Source organism: Cervus elaphus, chromosome 26 (assembly GCF_910594005.1).
Source record: "Cervus elaphus chromosome 26, mCerEla1.1, whole genome shotgun sequence".
In the NCBI taxonomy this organism is placed as follows: domain Eukaryota; kingdom Metazoa; phylum Chordata; class Mammalia; order Artiodactyla; family Cervidae; genus Cervus; species Cervus elaphus.
The window spans coordinates 33,336,917-33,358,915 of record NC_057840.1 but is presented as its reverse complement, the minus strand read 5'-3'; the positions used below and the strand labels follow the sequence as shown (position 1 = coordinate 33,358,915).

Genomic DNA, 21,999 nt, shown 5'->3' with positions numbered 1-21,999 from the left:
GTCCCAAGTCCCGCGTCCGAAGTCACTCCGGCTTACCGGAAAGAGCCTCGTCATCACCCCGCACCCCGGGCACTTCCTTACAGAGACTCACTCGCGGGCCGGGCGGGCCTCCCGGGGGCGCCGTCCCGCTAGCGCGGCACCTCCGCCGCGCCCGCCCGCGGATCCCCGCTCCAGCGACGCTGCTCCGAACGCCGCCGGCCGAGCTCCCTCGAGCCGGGGCCGCGGGGCGTCTGGCCGAGATTCAAAGAGCGATTCAAACAGAAAACCCCGAGGAGAGTTTCGGAACGTCTCTTGTGGTTGCGAACTGTAGAGTTTCAACCTGCGCTAGAGAGACCTTGGCTGGACCGGGCAAGCGAGAACCGCGTCCCGCCGATCGCAGGAGCCGGGTGCGGAGGAGGAGTGGGCGGTGAGAACGAACCCAGGGCGGCTCCCCCAAATGTTCTGTCTTCTCCCGCCACCCCGAAGCCAACACCCGGGAGAACGCGAGGTTGAGCCACCTGCGCGGCTGACATCCTGCGGGAGACGCGTAGCGCAGGGGAGGGGGCTGGGAAAGGCGGGAGGGGCCGCTGCTGCTTGACTCGGGAAAATCCGTCAATGTTTGGCGGTGAGCTTGCTCTTCCGGGGCCCTAGGAAGACTTTGCAACTTGCGGATGAGCAAACGGTAATAAATTACCGACTATTCTGGAGCTCGGCTCCAACAGGACGATTGGACTCTTGCACACCCTCCTCCGATATGGCAGACCTGGGGGGGATCGGCCGCTGCTGGTTTGATTAACAGAAGGGAATGACAAGCCACTCCAGTATTCTTGCCTGGAGAATCCCATGGACAGAGGAGTCTGGCGGGCTCTACAGTCCAGGGGGTCGCAGAGTCGGACACGACTGAGTGACTAACATGGAGTGAATCGTAATCATCACAGAGAAAGGTTAGGATGGAAAGTGGATGGAGGAGAAAAGAAGGGACAACTGAGCAGGAGACGGCAGCGGCGGTGGGGCGGGGGTGAGGAGGAAGTGAGTTCAAAGATGTGAGGAGGAAGTGGCTCATGGAGTGAGCAGGAGAGCCAACAAAACGTGGGCTTTTCTTGCTCACACCAGAAAAGGGCTTTTTTGGAGGCAGGATAGTTGTTCAAAGTGAATTTGGCTTTGTAATGTCATGAGTATGTTTTTTTTTAATGAGTAATTACATTTGAAACTTGAGAAATACTTCCTGGGCCTGAGTGTTACTTTTCTTGTTTTTCAGCAGGGCTTCCTCAGTCTAGGACTGAAGGCTTTGGGCGGTGCCAGGAGGCAGAGGTATAGACACACCCCAGGCTATGTTTTCTGGTCATGCTCCTAAAACTGCAGGGAGGAAAGTCACTGTCTCACACCACAGGTCATCTTTTGCTGATACTGCTGCTGACTGAAGCTGGGAAGACTCTGGGCAGTGAGTGTCCTGGATCTGGGGCTCTGGTGCGGGAGTGGGGGATGTGAGAAAACGGGGAGGGAAGGGGCTCCACCCTGGTGGGCGCCTGTCCACCTGCTCTTAGGATGGTGAGGGTGTGGTTTGGCTGGACTGGCTGCCCAGGAGGTGACACCCTGCCTTCCGGGACCCCGCCCAAGGCAGCGTGCCTGGGCCTGTTCTCCTGTAGCAGCTTTCCCTCTCCTGGCAAGTCCCACCTCCTACTCCAGTAAAACTTTCCCAATGCCTAGGGACCCATCGATAATGTGCAATGTGTCCTATGACATGTTTGTTCCCATTCTGTTGAAAGTCTTGTCTGTTCAGATAGATTTTAAGTCTCTAGAAAGCAGACACTGTCTTCTATTTTGCTACCTCACAAGCTGGCGTGTGCCTGCTTAGTCACGTAGGTGTGTCTGACTCTTTGACACCCTACGCTGGACTGTAGTCTGCCAGGCTCCTCTGTCCATTCTCCAGGCAAGAATCCTGGAGTGGATTGCCATTTCCTTCTCCAGGGGTTTGAACCTGGGTCTCCTGCATTGCGGGCAGATTCTTTACTGCCTGAGCCACCATATATCAGAGAAATCTTTCTACTACTAGTACATGGACAGAAAAGATCCACGGTGGCATCAAAGTGTTTAACTAAAGCTCAGACAGTTAAAGGTGAGACAGGACTGAGGATGCAGCAGAGGAGGGGGTCTGGGATAGAGACCCCTCCTTCTGCAACCAGGCCCTGGAGGGGAATATCCCAGACGCACCTGTGGTTTTCTCTCACAGATGCCCACTCTCTGTGCCTTGACCTCACTGTCAAAAAACAGTCCAGACCGGGCCAGCCCTGGTGTCAAGTCCAGGGCTCCGTGGACACAAAGCCTTTCCTCCAGTTTGACAGTGACAGGAACAAGGTCAGACCTTTGGGTTTCCTGGGGGAGGAGGTAAACGACACCAAAGCGTGGACTGAACTGAGCCAAATGCTGGGAGAAACAGGAAGAGAGCTCAGGATGGTCCTGCCTGTCATCAAACTGGACAAAAAGGAGATGAGGGGTAAGTATGGGAGGGGGTGGGGAGCTGGAGACAGCAAGAGAGGGGTAGGGGCGGAGTGCGTGCAGGGAGGTCCTTTCTGTGAAAAGACTGAATGTGATCCAGCCTTAGAGACCCGGTGGACCTGATGGGTAAGAGGGGGAGGTCATGGTCAGAAGACCACAGGCCGCTAGATGTGCAGACACACTTTACTGACTGGGGAGGATGGACTGTGGACAGTTCAGAAGGATTCACTGTGTGAGGGGTGCAGGTCCTCCCTCCCTGCAGGTCAGGCTGTGGTGTCAGCGTGAAGCCGAGCAATGCTCTGGTGGGTCCTTGCTCTTCAGCCTCAATGGACAGACAGCCCTCCTCCTTGACACCATGAGCATAACCTGGACAGTCATCGATCCTGGAGCCACAGGCCTCAAGGAGGAGTGGGAGAACAACCAGGAACTGGCAGAGTATTTCAGGAAGATCTCAACGGGAGACTGCAGTTATTGGCTTAGGGAATTCCTGGAACACTGGGAGAACATGCTGCTCCCAGAGCCACAGGTAACTGAGTTGGGTGTGGGGGAGGTGGTAGCTCTCTTCAAAGGTCTAGTGCCTTCATGTGTGGATATGAGCACATATGTTTGTGCAACTGAAAATATGATGGATGGAGAGAGTGACTGATCTCTTGGTGGACTTCCTGTCTGGAGAGTCAGTGATGGGCATAGCACAGAACTTGCCAGCATCCTCCTTTCCCAGCCCACCTCCCTCAGCACAGGAGCCCCCTTCCTCATTAACCAATGACCCAGACCCCCGGCACTGCTCAATGGTCCCCGAACTATATATGCATTATGTTTCCAGGCCTTCTCTCCCCTCGGTTGTACTGATACTTTAACCAACTCTAATGTCACTTAATGAAGCCCTTATCCCTTCCCAGACAGAATTAAATACCCCCAATGTGTCCTCCTCAAAAAGGACTCCTCACAATAAACATGTCCACCTGAAAGGTAATCAGATGGACATTTGCTGTCCCAGTGACTCAGACAGTAAAGAATCTGCCTGCAAGGCAGGAGAACCGGGTTCAATTCCTGGGTTGGGAAGATCCCCTGGAGTAGGAAATGGCAACCCACTCCAGTATTCTTGCCTGGAGAATCCCATAGACAGAGGAGCCTGGTGGGCTCCAGTCCATGAGCTCGTAAAGGGTCGGACATGACTGAGCAACTAACACAACTCAGGAGAAATATTAGCTCCACGATGACAGAGCACAAGCCCATTTGTCTTTCCACACCCGGACCTGCAGAGTGGCTTCACCTGAGTCAGTAACTATATGGGGAACGTGTGCTGTCTAAGGACAGCAGGTGCTGAGGAAGGTGTATTCTTAGATTTGACAAGGCTTTTGCTTTGTCATTTTAGAACCACTAATAATGGCCCCAGATATCAGCCAGTCTGCATCCATCCGTTTGGTCACTTGCATTATCCTATTGATCATCACCCAGTTAGTTCTAGTTGGTTCATCGTCATGAATCTTATGAAGAAATCAGGGACCACAGCAGGTGAGAAACTGGCTGGCCTCTGGCTCCTAGGCAGGTTTGTTCTGGTCAGGACTTGGGAGAGGTGAGCCTCGGGTCTCACCAAGGCCCTGTCCACTGGACCCATCTTTACCTAGATGATGTTCTCTCTTGGTCTTGGGCCCCCACACTTCCCTGTAGGGTTGGGAGCACTCTGTTGTTGGGGTGGAAGAGGCTGGTGTGGGCAGCAGGACAGTGCAGTGGGAGTGGGGATGAAAACAAGTGTCTTCTCCTGTGGGGGCACTGGGTACAAGATGTAGACATGGTGAGGTGGGGTGTTGTCCTGAGATCTCACTCAGGCTTTCCCAGCCCTTTGATGAAAAAAACCTTTTGTTCTCTGATGATAGCATTATCTAGTTCAACATTTCCCCCAATGTTCTAACAGCTATTCCATCATCTGGATGTTTCTCCCTGGACTATGAGAAGGTACAATATTAAACCAACTCTGGGTGGCAAAAACTGACCCTTGATGACAATCTGGCTGTTGATCTAATACATGACCTTCTGCTCAGAGTGGGGTTTAACAAGAAGCTAAAGAAGCTCATGCTTAAGAATTCCTTCACTTTCCACGACTGTTGATGGGCCTTTAAGATGTATTGACTTGGTCATTTTGAGGATTTGCGAAAAGTCAAATATTTGCTCAAAATCAGTTAAGACTTCTAGTTCTATTCTTTCCATCAGACTTCCCTTCATGTGGGGTGGAATCAGGGCGGGGGGCGGGGGTTGGCATTTTAAAAATTCTCTTAAGAGGGTAATGCATTAGGGATATACTTATGTGATTTAATGAGACATAATTTATGTGTTCACACTCACTTTCATGTATAGTTAAGTTACCACATGGTTTTATGGGCTGATTGTGTTCTTCTCAATTCATGTGATAAAATCCTCACTTCCAGGAAGTCTTGTTGAAACCACTCAATCGGTGGTGTGTGGTGACAGTCTGTATTGTGATACAGTAGGAAGTATACGTTTGGTTGGAGTCCTGGTTCCTGGAGCAGACTTTCTAAAACCCACATTTTGGTGTCATATTTCATGTTCTGAGTATAGAACAATAGCTTTTCTTTAGAGACCTAGCAGACTAATACATACGCAGAAACCATAGTCAAGTGCTAACTGCTTAGATGTATACAAAAGTATGAGTCTACCAGTTAAATTATCATGTAGATTAATATATGTATTAACATACTGACATGTTAATGCGTAAAAATGTATCCAGGACAAAAGAAAGGATAAACTGTGATATAGCCATAAATGGAACACTATAACCCAATAAACAAAGAATAAATTACCACAGTAAAACCATAGAAGCCTCATAAAAAAGATTTGAGAGGCAAGTGCTGGACACAAAAGAATACTCCTTTTTGTTGTGTTCCATTATTGTCAAGTTTAACTGAATTATTTTTTTAAGATGTATTTATTTCTGGCTGTGCTGGGTCCTCATTGCTGTGTGTTGGCTTTCTCTAGTTGCTGCTCTCTAGTTACGGTGCAAGAGCAGCTCCCTGTGATGGCTTTTCTAGTAGCAGAGCGCAGGCTCCAGGCTGCGGGCTTCAGGAGTTGGGCACACAGGCTCAGTAGATGCTTCCCCAGGCTCCAGAGCACAGCCTCAGGACTCGTGGCCCATGAGCTTAGTTGATTTGCAGCATGTGGGATCTTCCCGGACAGGGATTGAACTCACGTCTCCTGCATTGGCAGGCAGATTCATCACCAAGGAGCCACCAGGGAAGCCCCTTACTGAGTTATTAAAAAGACATTCTGAGCTCGATTCTAAATCTCAGTAATTTATGGATGAAGATTAGATGTTCCATGACTCACAACCAGGAAATTATGCATGCTGGAAAAGATATTATTTAAAGGACTATCCACCACCTAGATGGACCCTTATCAGGTGCTCTAAACTAGCTCATGCACAGCAAAACTGAAGAGAATTAACTCTTGGATTAATATTTCCCACTTAGAGTAACTACAGTGAACTTGCTAACAGAGAAGACTCCTGACCTCAGAAACACCTAAAACAATGCTTAAAACAAGGGGATGTTTGAGCTCATACATTCATACCAGGATGAGAAGAAAAGATCGGAAAAAATTTTAACCTTTCAGTTTTCATTAATGTCTGGACAAACTTGAAGTTTTCTCCTGTCAGGAATATATTCAGTGATGCAGATAATTCAATTATACATTGTACGTTTTTTGCCAAATGAGAATCACATGAATGTTTATGGAAGGTCCTTTATTTTAGGGGCTCAAATGTGTTGAAGTCCTTACCATTAGGTGAAGGAGACCTCACCTGGAAATAGGGTGTGTGCAGATGTAATCCAACCAAGGTGAGGCCAGGGTGGATTAGGGTGGGCTCTAATCCAGTGACTGGTGCCTTTACCAGGAGAGAGAAATGTGGACATGCAAAGAAGAGACGGATACAGGGAGACAAGACCCACGAGAAGAGTGTCATGGAAGGACAGAAATAGACACGAGCTCCGCAACGCCAAGGGTTTCCGGGAACCACAGAGCTGTGCACGGTCCCTCGGTCGTGTCCGCCTCTTTGCAGCCCCATGGACTGCAGCCCACCAGGCTCCTCTGTCCATGGGATTCTCCAGGCAAGAATACTGGGGTGGGTTGCCATTTCCTTCTCCATGCAACCACCAGTAGTCAGGAAGAGACAAGATGGAGCCTCCCTTAGAGCCTTCAGAGAGGGCCCTACTGACACCTTGATTTCTGACTTCTAACCCTCACAACCTTGAAAGAATAAATTTTGGTTGTTTCAAGCCATAGCGTTTGTGGTAATTCTTTATGACGACTTCACTGTCCCAGCCAAGCCTGCGGGGGCTTAGGCTGCATTCCCAGCGCAAAGGGAACTGGTGAGCAAGAAGGAAGGCAGGAGAGCAGTTTTAGAAAAGAGCCAAGAAACAGACCCAGGGACGTCTACAACATGACACCTAGTGGACGAGGTAGGAAATACCAGCGATGCAATACATGACACTGATGCAATATATGACAATGGAAGAAGTGGCTAATCCTGTAACTATAAAGGATTTCTATTTAGCACAATACACAAATGTTCATTTTAGGTCGATTAATGCATGAAGGTGACTGTTCGTGGGGGCTCGGGTCTGTATGCCAGTAGGGGCATGTTTGGTGAGTAGTTTTAGATATGGGGCTGGAGCATTAAAAAGGAGAAGGCACCTTTCCAGGTAGGACCCAGACAGAGACCTAAAATTTCTGGCTCAGCCCTGGGGCAGAGTCCTGGCAGCCAGCCCCTTCCCAGAACCACCCTGAGCTGTGTGTGGCTTTGGGGCAGCTGGAAGGCCCAGTATCTTGGGGAGAACTGGTCAGTGTGACTGTGTGTGTGTGTGAGAGAGAGACAGAGAGAGTGGGTAAGCGTGAGAGGAGGAGGGCAGAAGAGAGGAGTGACTGTGTTAGCTGCTCAGTCATGTCTGACTCTTTGCGACCCTGTGCACTGTGGCCCTCCCGGCTCCTCCGTCCATGGGATTCTCCACAAAGGAATACTGGAGTGGGCTGCCATTTCCCACTTAGGTGTGTGTGGGGCAGTGACACTAATTTGTGATAAGAAGGTGAATGTGAAGAGAGTGAGGGAATGCTGGGAAGAGTGTGTTGGATGTGTAGGGAGCAACCACAACTAGTGTGTGAGAATGTTGGGACCCTTGGTGTGTGTGTGTGTGTGTGTGTGTGTGTGTGTGTGTGTGACTGTGGACAGGTGAGCCTGGGACAGAAGGGGAGTGGACAGTATGCGTATGCAGAGGGCCTGGGAGGGGATCCCCTGGGGGACCCAGAGAGGAGGAGGAGAGTGAAGGGAAATGGCCATGAGGGGGAAGTTTCTGGATGGCAGCGGAAGTAGATGGGAGCCTTCTGTGTGGAATTTGTGTGAAGCAGTGTGTACAGACAGTGTGAGGAAGCCAGGGTCCCTGTGGGAGGGGAACGCGGTGTGACTTTGCAGAGAGTGGAGAGCCAGTGGGGCAGGCAAGCAGGCACTTGTGTGTGAAAGAAAGTGTGTGGGGGTGCGGGTGGGGTGTGCACAGAGGGAAGGGGGTGTGAGGAGACCTGCATGGACAGTTTCAGGAAGGGTGACGTGCGCAAGCGTGGAAGGATATGAGTGAGAAGCATGAAGCCTGTGTGGGGAGCACGTGTGTGTGAGGGGGGCTGTGTGGGAGGCTGGAGAGTCAGGGGGGCTGTGGGTGACAGAGGGCGCTGTGGACGCTGAGGGGGCTTGTGTGTGTAACTGGGGCTGAAGTGTGGGAAGACAGGTGTGCATGGAGAGTGTGGGGTGAACAGTGTGTTAGGACTGGTGCTGAAGAGGCCTCAGTGGTGACTGGCTCCCCAGCTTCTCCCTTCTCTGGGCCTGGATTCTCTGGCCTGCATATCATCACCCCGAAGTCTCAAGGGAACCAAACATTGGCAGGGACAGGGAAGAAGCTGTTACCCCTGTCATTTACTTTGTCTTTTTCTAGCTTGGAAACACCACACAAAGATATCTGCCTTGTGACAGGTGTCAACCGGGGTCACCAGCCTTCACCAGCTGATGCCTCCCCCAGGCCCAGGGGCTGAACTGCGTTCCCTCCCTCAGCATCTAGTCAGCCTGGGCCTCCCCTGATAGCTCAGCTGGTAAAGAATCCACCTGCAATGTGGGAGACTTGGATTCAATTCCTCGATTGGGATGATCCCCTGGAGAAGGGAAAGGCTACCCACTCCAGTATTCTGGCCTGGTGAATTCCATGGACTGTATAGTTGGACACAACTGAGTGACTTTCATTTTGGAGCCTCTGAGGAATAGGATTCCCTTCAATCCCCTCCTGCCTACTCAACTCAGGGGGAGGGATGCCTGTGGGGGGCCCAACCGGTTGGGGAGGGGACCCAACACTCTCCAATGCGCCCCTCCCACCTCTCCAGGCCCAGACCCCTCACTGTCCCCCAACTCCTTCCTCCCCACGTCGCCCTTCTCCGCACCTTCCCTCATCTCTTGTCGCTCATCACAGGTGTTCCCAGGTCTGTCCAGAAGCTCAGGTGGGAAGCTGAGTGCCAAAGAATAGATGCTTTTGAACTGTGGTGTTGGAAAAGAGTCTTGAGAGTCCCTTGGACTGCAAGGAGGTCAAACCAGTCAATCCTAAAAGAAATTAGTCCTGATTATTCTTTGGAAGGAATGATGCTGAAGCTGAAGTTTCAATACTTTGGCCACCTGATGTGAAGAACTGGCTCATTGGAAAAGACTCTGATGCTGGGAAAGATTGAAGGCAGGAGGAGAAGGGGACTACAGAGGATGAGATCATTAAAAAGCATCACCAACTCAATGGACATGAGCTTGACCAAGCTCCAGGAGTTGGTGATGGATAGGGAAGCCTGGTGTGCTTCAGTCCACGAGGTCACAAAGAGTCGGACATGACTGAGAGACTGAACTGAACTGAACGGAACACACACTTCCCACATACCCATCTTCCGAAACCATCACATTCAGGGCCAAGGTTGCAACAGACGAATTTTACAGGGCACATGAAGAGTGAGTCAGCACTCCCCATGCCAGCTAGCACCTGAGTTCTCTCACAGACACTTAACTTGGCTACAACTTCATTGTCACTCCAGCCCTGATGTGAGATGGAGGCTCCACGGGGGCACTGGAGAAATAGACTTTCCTTCATTGTGACAGTAACAGGCCCAAACCCTTGCTTCTCTTGGAGGAGAATTAATGCCTTGAAGGCCTGCTCAGAACAGACCCAGACCCTGGGGGAGACATGGGGCAAGGACTCAGAACCTGAGGCCATTCAGCTGGAGAATTGTGGGCCCAGGGTCAGAGGTGGGAACCCGGGCCTGGACACTCTCAGGGGAAGGAGAATGTGTGTGTGTGCTTAGGGGCTCAGTAATGTTCAACTCTTTGCGACCCCATGGACTGTGGCCCACCAGGCTCCTCTGTCCATGGGATTCTCCAGGCAGGAATACTGGAGTGGGTTGCCATGCCCTCCTCCAGGGGATCTTCCCAACACAGGGACTGAACCCAGGTCTCCCGCATAGCAGGCAGATTCTTTAAGGTCTGAGCTATTGAGACGCCATAAAAGCAGCTTAAATGACAATCAACAAATGAATGGATAAAGAAGATGTGGCGGGGGCTTTCCGGTGGGCCAGTGATAGGAATTGGCCTGCCAGTGCAGGGGACACAGGTTTGACCCTGGTCAGGGAAGGTCCCACTTGCCCCTGGACGACTGGACCCTGAGCTGTGGGAGCCCAGGCGAACCAGAGCCGGGGCTTTGCGACAGGAGAAGCCTCTGCAGCGAGGCCTGTGCGCACCAACCCTGCTCTGTCCCCAAAGTCTGTCCTTGTTGCCCACTAGGTTCCCTGGACCCTGGGGCTGAGACAGGTTATCTTTACTCCTCATTCTCTGACATTTGTTCTCCTTCCCCCTTCAGGGAACCTCACACTGGTCAGAATGGCCATGCTGAAAAGTCTAAGACTTTGAGGATGCTCCGGGACTTAGTGATGGACAGGGAAGCCTGGCATGCTGCAGTCCGTGGGGTCACAATATTCGGACATGACTGAGCAACTGAACTGAACTGAACAAACAATAAATGCTGGAGAGACTGTGGAGAAAAGGGAACCCTCCCACACTGTTGGTGGGAATGTAAATTGATGCACACACTTTGGAGAATGGTATGCACATTCCTTTCGAAACTAAAAACAAGGCTACCATGTGGTGGTGATTTAGTTGCTAAGTCCTGTCCGACTTTTTGCCACCCGAGGGACTGTTGCCCACCAGGCTTCTCCGTCCATGGAATTCTCCAGGCAAGAATACTGAAGTGGGTTGCCATTTCCTTCTCCAGGGGATCTTCCTGACCCAGGGATTAAACCCAGGTCTCCTGCATTGCAGGCAGGTTCAGAGCTACCATAGGATACAGCAGTCCCACTCCTGGGCATATATCCAGAGGTGATAGGTGATGGAGAGAGATAAACTGGGAGGTTAGGGTTGACACATACTCACTACTATACTTAAAATAGATAACCAACAAGGACTTATTCTGTGACATAGGGAACTCTGCTCAATATTCTGTAATAGCATAAATGGGAAAAGAATTTGTAAAGAAAATAGTCACATGTATATGTATAATTGAATCACTTTGCTGTACACCTAAAACTAACACACATTTTTTATCAACTATATACTCCAATATATAATAAAAATTTTAATTAATTAAAAATAATAAATATTGATATTGAGCATCTTTTCACGTGCCTACTGGCCGTGTGTATGCCTTCTTTGGAGAAATGTCTATTTAGATCTTCTGCCTATTCTTTGATTGGGTTCCCTGTTTTTATTATTGGGTTGTAAGAGCTTTTCATATATTTTGGAAATTAAGCCCTTGTCAGCTGCATCATTTGCAAATCTTTTCTCCCAGTCTGTAGTTTGCCTTTTTTGTTTTGTCTATGGTTTCCTTTGCTGTGCAAAGGTATATAAGTTAGATGAGGACCCATTTCTTTATTGCTTTTTCTCATCTTTTTGTTTTCTGTTTCTACCAGAGTAGAAGCCATCTTGAATTGGCCTTCTTTCAGGAAATTTAATTCCTCCTGGATGGTTGCTGGGAGGAAGAGAAAGTTGTTTTTTTTTTGTTTTTTGTTTTTTGAATGACAAATAATACTGGATCATTATAACCTATGTAATTTTCAAAGGTTGTACAATTATACAAAAAAAAGGGAGGGGCAAACAGCATGTGGAATTAAACAGAATCCTTCTTCAAAATGCACTGGCATGGAAATTTTGAAGGAAAAATAAACAAATGGGACCGAATCAAATTTGCAGAGTGATGAACTGGCTTAATTTCAATATTGTTGTGTCTCTGGGACTCAGGAAGCCCAAGGAGAGGGAGAGAGATGAGGGAAGAGCAGGTCAGTGGAATGGTCAGGACACAGAGGACATTTATCAAGTAAGTTTGCCACCTGAACTGGCACCGGAAACAGTAACTGGGCTGGCTGAAAAGTTCCTTCAGGTTTCCATAAGATGGTGTGGAGAACCCTGAGGAAACTCAGTACAGTGACAAGGTCAGTGATCATCCAAGGCAAGCTCAGGATGGGGAAGGAGGAGGCCCTGAGCTCTCCCCTCCATGAGCTTCTTGCCAGAAATTCTTTCCTGACCTCTGATCAATTTCTATTAATTAGGGAGAGCAAAATGACACAATGATCTAACTAGGAAGATTCTGGCTATCAGCCCAAGCACAGCTGAAGTACAGCTCCAAGGGTGGGAAGAGGAGGCAGTGGCAACAGCCAGGCGGCAAGCAAGCAGGGAAGTCCCGACCAGGCAGCGACGCCAGCGCAGGCCTCTGGTCAGAGGACCGCAGGCAGCCACAAGAAGTGCAGAGCAACCTCCCCTTAAAGCATCCGCTCTGCTGACCTGGCATCCTCCTCTCCTGCAAAATTGAGATCCAAGTGGCAAAGAGAGAGATGGGTGGCCCCGAGACCCGTCTTGGCTTCCTGGTCCTGCTTTTCATTGTCTGGTTCAGCGGGACGCCCGGAGGTGAGTTCGGGGATGAACCTGCGGGAGGGCACAGGGAAGATGGGTGTGTTACGACCTCAACAGGGTGGTGGTGTGCGCGGGGGTTCGCGAAACTTCTTGCGGGGTGGCGCCGCCGGCCCCTCCTCTTTCCCTTCCCCTGGCCACTTTGCTCCTCGGTGGCTCCCACGGGCTACTTGCCGGCTCTCCCGGGCAGAACGGGGGTGCCTTGGGTGAAGCAGTAATGCGGGGAGTTTGGGAGGTGACCCTAGGAGAAGAGGGGGCCGGGACGCTCCAGGGAAAGCTGTTGAGGCCCCACCGGGCCCAGCCCGCCCCTTGGGAAGTGGGAGTCCTGGAGCCCGGCGCTTTGGGACCCGTCGGCCTCCCCGCGGGGAAGGGACCCAGAGCCGCCCCGAAAAGCACAAGCCCGCGATCTGCGCACAGAGCCCCTTCTGGTCCCTACTGCTGTCGGCCCTTGAAGGACCAGCGCTCTTTATCACCAATCAGTTAACACCTGCAGGGCGGCCGGGTCGAGGAGAGCTCCGCGGCCATCCCGGGCTCAGGCGGGGGTGGGGGGCGGCGGGTGGCCGAGCTTCTCCTGGGCGGTGGAGACGGGAGCTCCGAGCTGGACGGATGTGCTGGCCCGTCTCCCGGGGACGCGCATCCCAAAGGCCGCCGCTGGTACCGCTCGGGTCCGCTAGGCTGCCTGCCGCCCGGCGCCCCCTATCCCTGGACTCCCACTCACTGTTATCAGTGTTGGGCTCGAGCTGTCCTGTTCTGGCAAAGTAGATTCTGAGGTTATGATAGTAAATGTAGTTCAACTTGACAGTAACTTTAAAAAGCTTCACAGTATTAGAGTTGAAAGGAAGGAAAAGTTGCCATCCAGAAATTGAGGAAGTAAAACTTCAGTCTTGGACAAAAGACCACCAGAGGAACCCATTTATGATCCTGTACATGCAGCTCCAGCCGTGTCTACACGTGTGTTTTGTATCAGCCTAGGGATTTGCTATCCAGGTATATTTCTTGTAGTACTAGTATTAGCTGATTTGCATCTTCATAGTGTGAAAAGGATTGAACTGGAACACACCATCAGCGCCAGCAGTAGTTCCCAAGGGCTGTCTCAGTCCCAGTCGTTCCCAGATGTCTCAGTATGTGAGAGGCAACACACCCAACAATACAGCCCCCATCTCCAGTTATCCTCCCTTATGAGTAGAGGAGTAGGACTTGAGAAGTGTCACTCTTTTCGAGGCCAAAGCTAAGGTGAATGATATCAAAATATCTATCCAGGGAGAGGAACTCAAAAGACGTACTCTAAGAAGGTACCTTTTGGTGTACTTTCCATCGGATTTATGTAGATGAAAAAGATCCAGATAAAGAGCAACAAGCATTTGCAAAAAGAGTTAGAGATCAAGCTTCTGAAATTCAGGTGACAATGATGCTCCCTGAAAGTTGTAAGCTAGGAGATCTTCATCACAGAAATCTTCCTATTACCTACATGTGAACAGAAGAAGGGGAAAAGTCCATGGTGGATTGCCTTACATGAACTGGGGGTACATTAAGTTGTTTTTATGACAGTGCAAATATGTAGAGGGCAATAGTCTGCAGGCAACTTCTCATAAAAACTAGTTCACATGGCTGCTCAGATTGCCTGTGGAATGAGCTACCTGGTCAGAAAGAAGTCATCCACAAAGACCTGGCTCCTAGGAGCTCTGTCATTGAATAACTTCAAGTTAAGAGCAAAGCCAGTCCCTCTCCAGAGTCTTGTTCCCCATGGACTCTCACTGTCTGGGGAACAACAAAAACATGAGATCGATGGATGGCTTTTGAAAGTCTGGTTAATAATGAGTTCTCCAGCCTTGCCTGGTGATCCAGTGGCTAAGACTCCACACTCCCAATGCAGGGGCCTGGGTTCCATCCCTGGTGGGGGAACTGGATCCTGCATGCCACAACTAAGAAGTCAGCATGCTGCTACTAAAGAGCCCAGGTGTTTATGACTCTGACCATTGCCCTAAGTGGACATCTACCCGTTTGATGTGGCCGAGTACCTGATAGAGGGTTACCAAATAGCCCAGCCTATCAACTGTCCTGATGAACCATTTATGTGATGGCTTGTGCTGGGCCTTCGATCCAGAGGAGAGGTGCAGTTCCAGCAAAGGGCCCAGTGTCTCACAGAGGTCCATGCAGCCCTGGGGGCCTGTGTCTGATCCTCCTCTAACAGTCCCCCAGCGTCAGGAGGAAGGTGCCTGTCGAGGCCCACTTGGAGTCAGCCAGTCACATGCATCACCCAGCACTGCAGAAGGACGTTTGTCTTCCAAAACACCATGCCTTAGGAATGGAGTAGCATCTCAACTTTCTAAGACAGACTTAATGATGTGGAATACTTTCTCAGTATCACTTTTATTATGTTTAACGGAAAATGTTTGTGTAAATTTTTTACACATAGTTGCCTTTGAGGTATAGGTATATTCTTACAAGAGTTTTAAAATTGTTTAAACACACATATTTGAACTAACAATGTTACTACCAACTGCTTTTTATTTTCTTAACTTCTACAAGGTAATGCAGTTGATTCACCTTTAAAGTTTTGCTTTTTTGGACTAGTTTTGGGAATGATTTATCTTCAACATGCAGTCCTTTTTCTTAGGAAAATAAAAACCGTCCAGCAGTTATGGGCTAATGCCCCCCTCTCCTTTATTACAGAGTAGCTACCTTGGTCCAAAGTGCCATAGGGGAAGCCACAGATGTGAGCAGAGGATAGTGGCCACATAACAACTCTAGTGTCACATCTAGGCCAGCTGCTGTTGGGTCTTGTTTGTTCCCTGTGGCCCTGCTTATACCAAAACACACAGCCACTTCTATCCTATGACGGCTGGCCTACCTGAACTAATGATTAGGGGTTGATGAGCACACATCACGGTGGGCAACCCCAGTCCATGACCAGAGGCCCCATCTCTACCAGGCCCCAGGACCACACCAGGAGCCACGTTTAAATGCTGTGACTTTCCCCACTGCAAGTGGCATGGCCTAGCTTCAGGACACTCGGGGTCTGTGTTATGAGCCTTCAAGTAGAAAATGGCACGTAGCACCTTTCTGACCACAGACACCTGTGATGTCACGGTTTCTGCTGGGTCATCTGCCCAGGAAGCAGCTCCAGCCATGCTCATTGTTCACCAATTGTGACTGCTTTTGTGCTGAGACAGCAGATTGCAGCAGAGACGTAGGGTCTGCGAAGCCCAAAATATTTCTTATGTACCATTCCAGGAAACCTAAGGCCACAGTGGTAGTTAAATGGAGATACGAGAGGGACCACACCCCTGCAGCCCTCGGGCTATTGTAGACTGGTACTTGTCTCTGTGTTTTTCCAGGATATTGTGTACACGGACTATTGGCGGATGGGAAGGTAGGGTCTGAAGTTTGAATCTGGAATTCACTAATACGGTAGCCTTCACCCCACGTTAATTTACTAGCTACTCAGGTCTCCATGAATGTCACAAGTCCAGGGCATGTGAAATGACTGCTGTGTGGTCTGTGGACTCAGTGGTAACCACTGTAAGCAGAACCTGGAGTGCTGTCCACTGATGGCCTGGTACTCCAAGCTTTGCTTCAACAATTGGGGGACCATGATGAGGCTACGGTTCCTGTGCATGATACTAGAAACACTAGGTGCAGTGTGAATGTGAGAGTAGTTTCTGCTTCTGCAGGTTCACTTACCCCAGCAAATAACCATGTGGCTCTTTGGGAAAGAATGGAAGGACTTTCACACTAGATGTGGTGATAAAGGGGCCCGCCTCTTTAGAACTTGGCTTCTCTCTTTGGTGGCTTAGATCTAAGAACTGGCTCAGATCCGGAAAATGGGCCTGGATCAGATGTTTGGTAGGGATGGCTGCTTTTGGCTTCCTGATCATCCAGCCTTGTGTTCTGTCTCTCTTTAATTCTTTCAATGGTACAGTTTGTATCTAGGTTCCTGCCCATCTGTTTGCCTTTAGGATCGCCCTGTGCTATGAGCCAGCATCATATTCTCTGCAGTCAGGCCCTGGCTGGCGCTGAGACTCTCTAATCACTTTGACCCCTTCACCTCTTTTCTGCTGACCTAGAGCACCCCCACCTGGAATCTGATTTTTCCGCAACTTCCATTCCTGTTCCTGATGGAAGCCCACAGGAACACCATGTCCTACCACTATCCCTGATCTTCTGCAAAAGTCATCCTTGAGCTATTGCAGATGCTTCTCATCCATGTTTTCCTCTCAGACACCATAGAGTCCATCAGGCTTTCCCATGGAGCTGGTGGACTGCACACACTCCTGCCCTTTCACACCGTGTCCGCCCTGCAGAGTCACTTCTCTGAGCCTTGGATCCCCTCCTCTACCACCTGCCTCGGAAGTTCTGGACTTTCTCTTTCGTGCCATGTGGGCCAGGCCTTTCTCCAGGCTTCCAAGTCCCATCCTAGTGGGAGATCAGCAGCATCTCCCCGGCCTTGCTAAGCCCAGTGACCCATAAGTATAAACTCTCCCTTCTCCAGCTTTGGGTTCTGTGCTCATCCTCCCCACCCACACCCCCACTGGCTGTGACCCACTTCCTCAGGAACAGCCCCCTTACCCTCTGCATCTCCCACAGGACACTCAGAGAGAACCTGACATCCTCTGGGTTTGGGCCTTTCCTTCTGAACCAGCCTGGCCCATCCCTGGAAACGTATGTGTCGGTTAATGCCCGGGTGGAGCTCGTGAGCAGAGTGGAAACGGGGCGTATCCAGGGCTGTGGGGTTTCTTGTCTGCCTGAGGCTTCGTCGCCTTCCTCAGTCGTGCCTGGTGAGGGGTGGGGGGCAGGCGGGGGTCCTGCTCTGTCAGCCCAGCCCGCAGCCTTCCTCTGCTGTCACAGACCTGGGGGAGGAGGCCTACGGGTCTTCTTCTCCCACCCTCACCCTCTCTGCGGTTTGCCTTCACAGACGCTCACTCTCTGTCCTGTAACTTCACCATCGATCCTCAGCCCAGACCTGGACAGCCGTGGTGTGAGGTTCAAGGCCAGGTGGACGGAGAGGTTTTCCTCTCCTATGATTGTGGTCATGCTAAGATCATATTCACAAGTCTGTTGGGAGAAGAAGTTAAAACCATAACGGCCTGGGGTACACAGATCGAAACACTCAGAGACATCAGGGACCATCTGCGTGACTTTACACTGGAGAAACCCACGGTCACAGGTAAGTTAGAAAGTCCAAGTACAGGAGGAGCAGATCAGGGCTTAAAAATGCTGTTGGATGTTGGTCTTTCCCTAATCGTCTATTGGAAAGAGCAAGTGTTGCATGAGAGGCCAGGGCCAGATTAGCTGAGGCCAGGGGACGTGGACCCAGGGGAGGTGGACTCAGGCGGGGCAAAGAATCTGTCAAGCCCAGAGGCTGAGCTCTTTCTTTCCCACGGTGGGAGCAGACCCTCTCACCCTGCAGGCCAGGATGACATGTCGCTGTGAGGATGACAGACACATCAGTGGATCCTGGCAGTTTGGCTTGAATGGACTAATGAGCCTCCACTTTGATTCGGAGAATGGACACTGGAGAGTGGATCACCCTGGAGGCAGATGGATGAAAGAGAAGTGGGAGAATGACAGAGCTGTGACCGAGTTCCTGAAGAAGGTCTCCATGGGAGACTGTCCGGCCTGGCTTCAGGATTTCATGGTGTGCTGGGAGAAAATGTTGAAGACCTCGGGTAAGTGAGAAGGGAGGTAAAGTGACAGTCCCCTCACGGTGACATGGACCCACCCCTCTGTGTGTGTGTGTGTCTGTGTGTGTGTGTTTGCAAAACTGATCCATCAGAGGTGAGTTGTCCTGGGAGACCAATGACCCGGGGATGCTCTGTCATCCTCCTTCCTCTTCCACCTCCTGACGTCTCTCCTCACAGCACAGGCCTTTCTGGGACTGAACATGGATTTTTGCTGATCCCAAACCTGTAGACATCTTTTTGATTTCTGGGATTTATTTCTCACTGTACCCTCTTTCCAGAGTCTTCTTTTAAATGTTACCAATCCTCCTTCTGGAAATCTGTCAACACCACCTCTGCTGTCAGCTCCTGAGGACTCCATCCTCACGTTACCGTCTCTGACGTCACAGCAGGACTGAGTGGCTGTGTTGGAAACCTTGCTCCCCCATTAGCTGTCAGAGCCCCTGAGGACTGGGCTCCTCCCTTCCCCCCATCTCACCTGCGGACCTGTCACTGGGGCCTCCATGTGATGGGTGTAAACTGTCTGCACAGTAGGGGTACCTGAGTCGGGGTGGGGGTGAGGAGGCATCTGCCGAGTTCGGGGTCTGGACAAGGGCATCACTCTTACTCTCCTTGCAGCATCACCGACCTCGGGCCCCCCTACAGTGCAGCCCACGGCCACAGCCATCGATCTCACCACAGGGATCGCCGTCGGGGTTCCAGCCAGTTTCTGCATAATGGGCATCATAATAGTCTCTATCCTTTACAAGAAGGGGTACTGAGGGCAGAAGTCAGAGGGAAGGCAGGGGCACAGGGCCTGGTGTGAGGACAGGGAAGTTAAATCCCAGCCAACCCCTGACCCTCACTGAACCTCCTCATCCTGGAAATGAGCCGGTGAATAAGACTCATATAACCTGAGAGCAAGAACTCAGACAAGCTCAGGCCTCAGTTCTGATAGCACCTCAGTGTCAGATGACAGTGGGAAGTGGGGGGTCCCTGGGGGTCTGTTGAAGTTAAAAGGGTTTAGCCACGTCCCCTGACTGAGCACAGACCGCTGGCTGGCAGGGCCCAGGGTGGGTGGTGTGAGAACAGCAGACGCTCAGGGCGAGGGCAGGACTCCCGGGGCTGAGAGCAGCATGGGGGCTCCACATGACGTGTCAGCGGGGAGGGGACCCACCCAGGGGCTGAGATGAGAGGGGCCGGGCTCTCAGCCCAGGAGGAAGGGCTGGGAAGGCCTTTGCAGACCCAACTCCAAAGGCCTGTTCTCACAGGAAGTGGCTTGGGCCAAGCACGCAAGGCAGGAGCCCCACAACAGAGACTATGGGAAGGGGCGAGGCCAGGCCTGTGCTCCTGGGGCAGCAGCAGTTCTGACTCAGCCTGTGGCCTGCTCGTCACCAGCCTCCTGGGACCCAGAGCCTCCATCACTGAGTGGCCCTGCCTTGAGCAGAGGTGCCTGGGGATGGTGGGCCTGAGCTGGGGTGGAGGCGCCCAGCTGGGCGGGCCCAGGAAATGATGGCGGGCAGGGACCCTGGTCCTGAGAGCTGTGTGTGCTGCTCAGAGGCTGGAGGGGAGCGAAGGAAGGAGGTTTGCCTACAGCCCCCCAAGGCTGTCAGGAAGCAAGGCCCCTCCTCCGGGGACCTGCTCCCTGGTCCTTTAGGCCCCCCTCGGGGAGGATCCGGACCTGAGTGAAGGGAGCAGATTGATTCCTCACTGGCTCCAGTCCTGAGCCTGAGCAGGGGGTGTCAGGGCCTGGGGTAGGGGTGGGAGTGAAGGACATAGGAGCCCCTAGTGAGGGTGGGGCTTGGAGGCTGGGGAGTGGCAGCCCCAGGAAAGTGATGGGATTCCTCAGCCTTCTGGACCAATACCTCTTTCTCCTCTGCAGGGGATGCTGCTCCCATCAAGCCCCTGACAGGTGCTCTGTCAGCCTCAGGATTCAGTCTTTGCTTGGCCACCTTTGTTCTCTTTCTGTACACTTTAGAGCCAGGAGATCAGACCAGTATGCAGAGTCTGCCTTCCAGTTGTGCTGACCCAGATGCTCATTGTCTTCTGACCGGCCATACGGTGAACAGCCTTCCCAGTCTCTTTTTTTCTTCCCATTCTCTTTTGCCTCTTTCTCTTGGTGCTAAGTGATGGAATCCCTGCACTGAAATATTCACCTTCCTGAATAAGAAATCTCCTCAAACAGGACACTTTCTGTCTTCTCCTAGTTTGTGAGAAATCAGATTCTTCTCTGTATGGCAATCTCTTTGTTGGAAATGATGATAATGGAAGAAAAATGCCATCTGCTATTACAGGACTCAAGGGTTCTTTCTACGGGCAGAGAAACAACTTCAGAGTATTTTCAACAGAATAAAATATTATGTCTGAATGTCTCTTTTAGTCATTTTATTTCATATAGTAATATTCAAGTCAGTATTTCGCTATTACAAAACATATAAATACTTCAAGCTTCTTTTTCTAATCAAGGAGGCAACTCAGGACATTTCACCTTTTTTCCACCTTCTGGGATTAAACAGAACTGATGATTGAGCTACATTTATTGTGGAAGCGGAGAATAAAAAGAAAGCTCTTAAAGTAACATGCAGTCTAGCTCTCGATCCCAACAGTATCCTGATAACCTGGATCCAAAGATCTATTCTGGAACTTGAGCAATAAAATCGTTGTTTATTTCATCGAGATCTGCACCCTCAGTGGTGACTCTGCTCTGTTCCTCTATGCCTCCTCCTCTGCAAGGAGGAGCCAGACTTCACCACACAAACTATGTCTGTTTTGAAAAGTAGGTTTATTTCCCCATTGTCAGAGGATCATATTCAGAATAGATCAGGAATTACTACAAATAAAGAAGATAAATTGTAACTTTTTGGCCACTGATTGAGCGGTTCACATATGGTGAATTGTTGTTCAGTCGTTAAGTCGTGTCCAACTCTTTGCGGCCACATGGCTGCAGCAGATGAGGCTTCCCTGTCTCTCAGTATCTCGAAGAGTACTGTCAGACTCATCTCCATTGAGTCAGTGATGCCATCCAACCATCTCATCCTCTGTTGTCCCCTTCTCGTCCTGCCCTCAATTTTTCCCAGCATCAGGGTCTTTTCCAATGACTTGGCCCTTCACATCAGGAATCAAAGTATTGGCGTTTCATCTTCAGCTTCAGTCCTACTAATGAATATTCAGGGTTGATTTCCTTTAGGATGGACATGTTTCATCTCCTTGCAGTCCAAGGGAATCTCAAGAGTCCTATCTAGCACTACAATTCAAAAGCATCAGTTCTTTAGCACTCAGCCTTCTTTACGGTCCAACTCTCACATACGTGCATCACTACTGGAAAATCCATAGCTTTGACTGGACAAACCTTTACTGGCAAAGTGATGTCTTTGCATTGCACATCCTACTCAGCATCTTTCTTTTTTCTTCTCAAACCAATTTTATCACTTGACTTTGATGGTCAGTTTTGGTTTCTTATCATGCATGTGTTCACTAGAGGACCATTTTGGTTTCCTTTAAGTACTTTTCCTTTGCTTTCACAACTTGACCAACTGTTTGATGTAAAAGGCCTGGCTTCTGGCCTGTCTTGGCTTTTGACATGTCTTTTTCCAAAGCTTCATTAGTTCTACTCTTGGATTTAAAGTGAAAGGTGTGTGATTCTTCCCCTCACTCAGACATGTAGAGGCCACTGTAAAATTATTTTTTTCTTTTCTTTAGCTTTTCATCCAAGGAGCAAGCACCTTTTCATTTCTTAATTAAAATTAATTTTCATTGAATGGCTGCAGTCACCTTTCACAGTGATTTGGGAGGCCAAGAAAATAAAATCTGCCTCTGTTTCCACTATTTCCC

At 50.4% G+C, this 21,999-nt stretch overlaps 1 protein-coding gene and 1 pseudogene across 2 annotated transcripts in view; both read left to right on the top strand.

Moving 5' to 3' along the window:
* The first annotated feature begins 256 nt into the window (after nucleotides 1-256).
* LOC122684462 (retinoic acid early transcript 1E-like) overlaps nucleotides 257-21,999 on the top strand; it is a 94,122-nt gene continuing 72,379 nt past the window's right edge. For both annotated transcript variants that reach the window (XM_043888580.1, XM_043888579.1), the window contains exons 1-2: nucleotides 257-406; nucleotides 1,238-1,420. In XM_043888580.1, the coding sequence (XP_043744515.1) occupies nucleotides 1,324-1,420 (97 nt within the window). In that variant the 5' untranslated portion in view covers nucleotides 257-406; nucleotides 1,238-1,323. The remainder of the gene's footprint in view (nucleotides 407-1,237; nucleotides 1,421-21,999) is intronic.
* On the top strand, nucleotides 12,424-21,183 carry LOC122684487 (annotated as a pseudogene).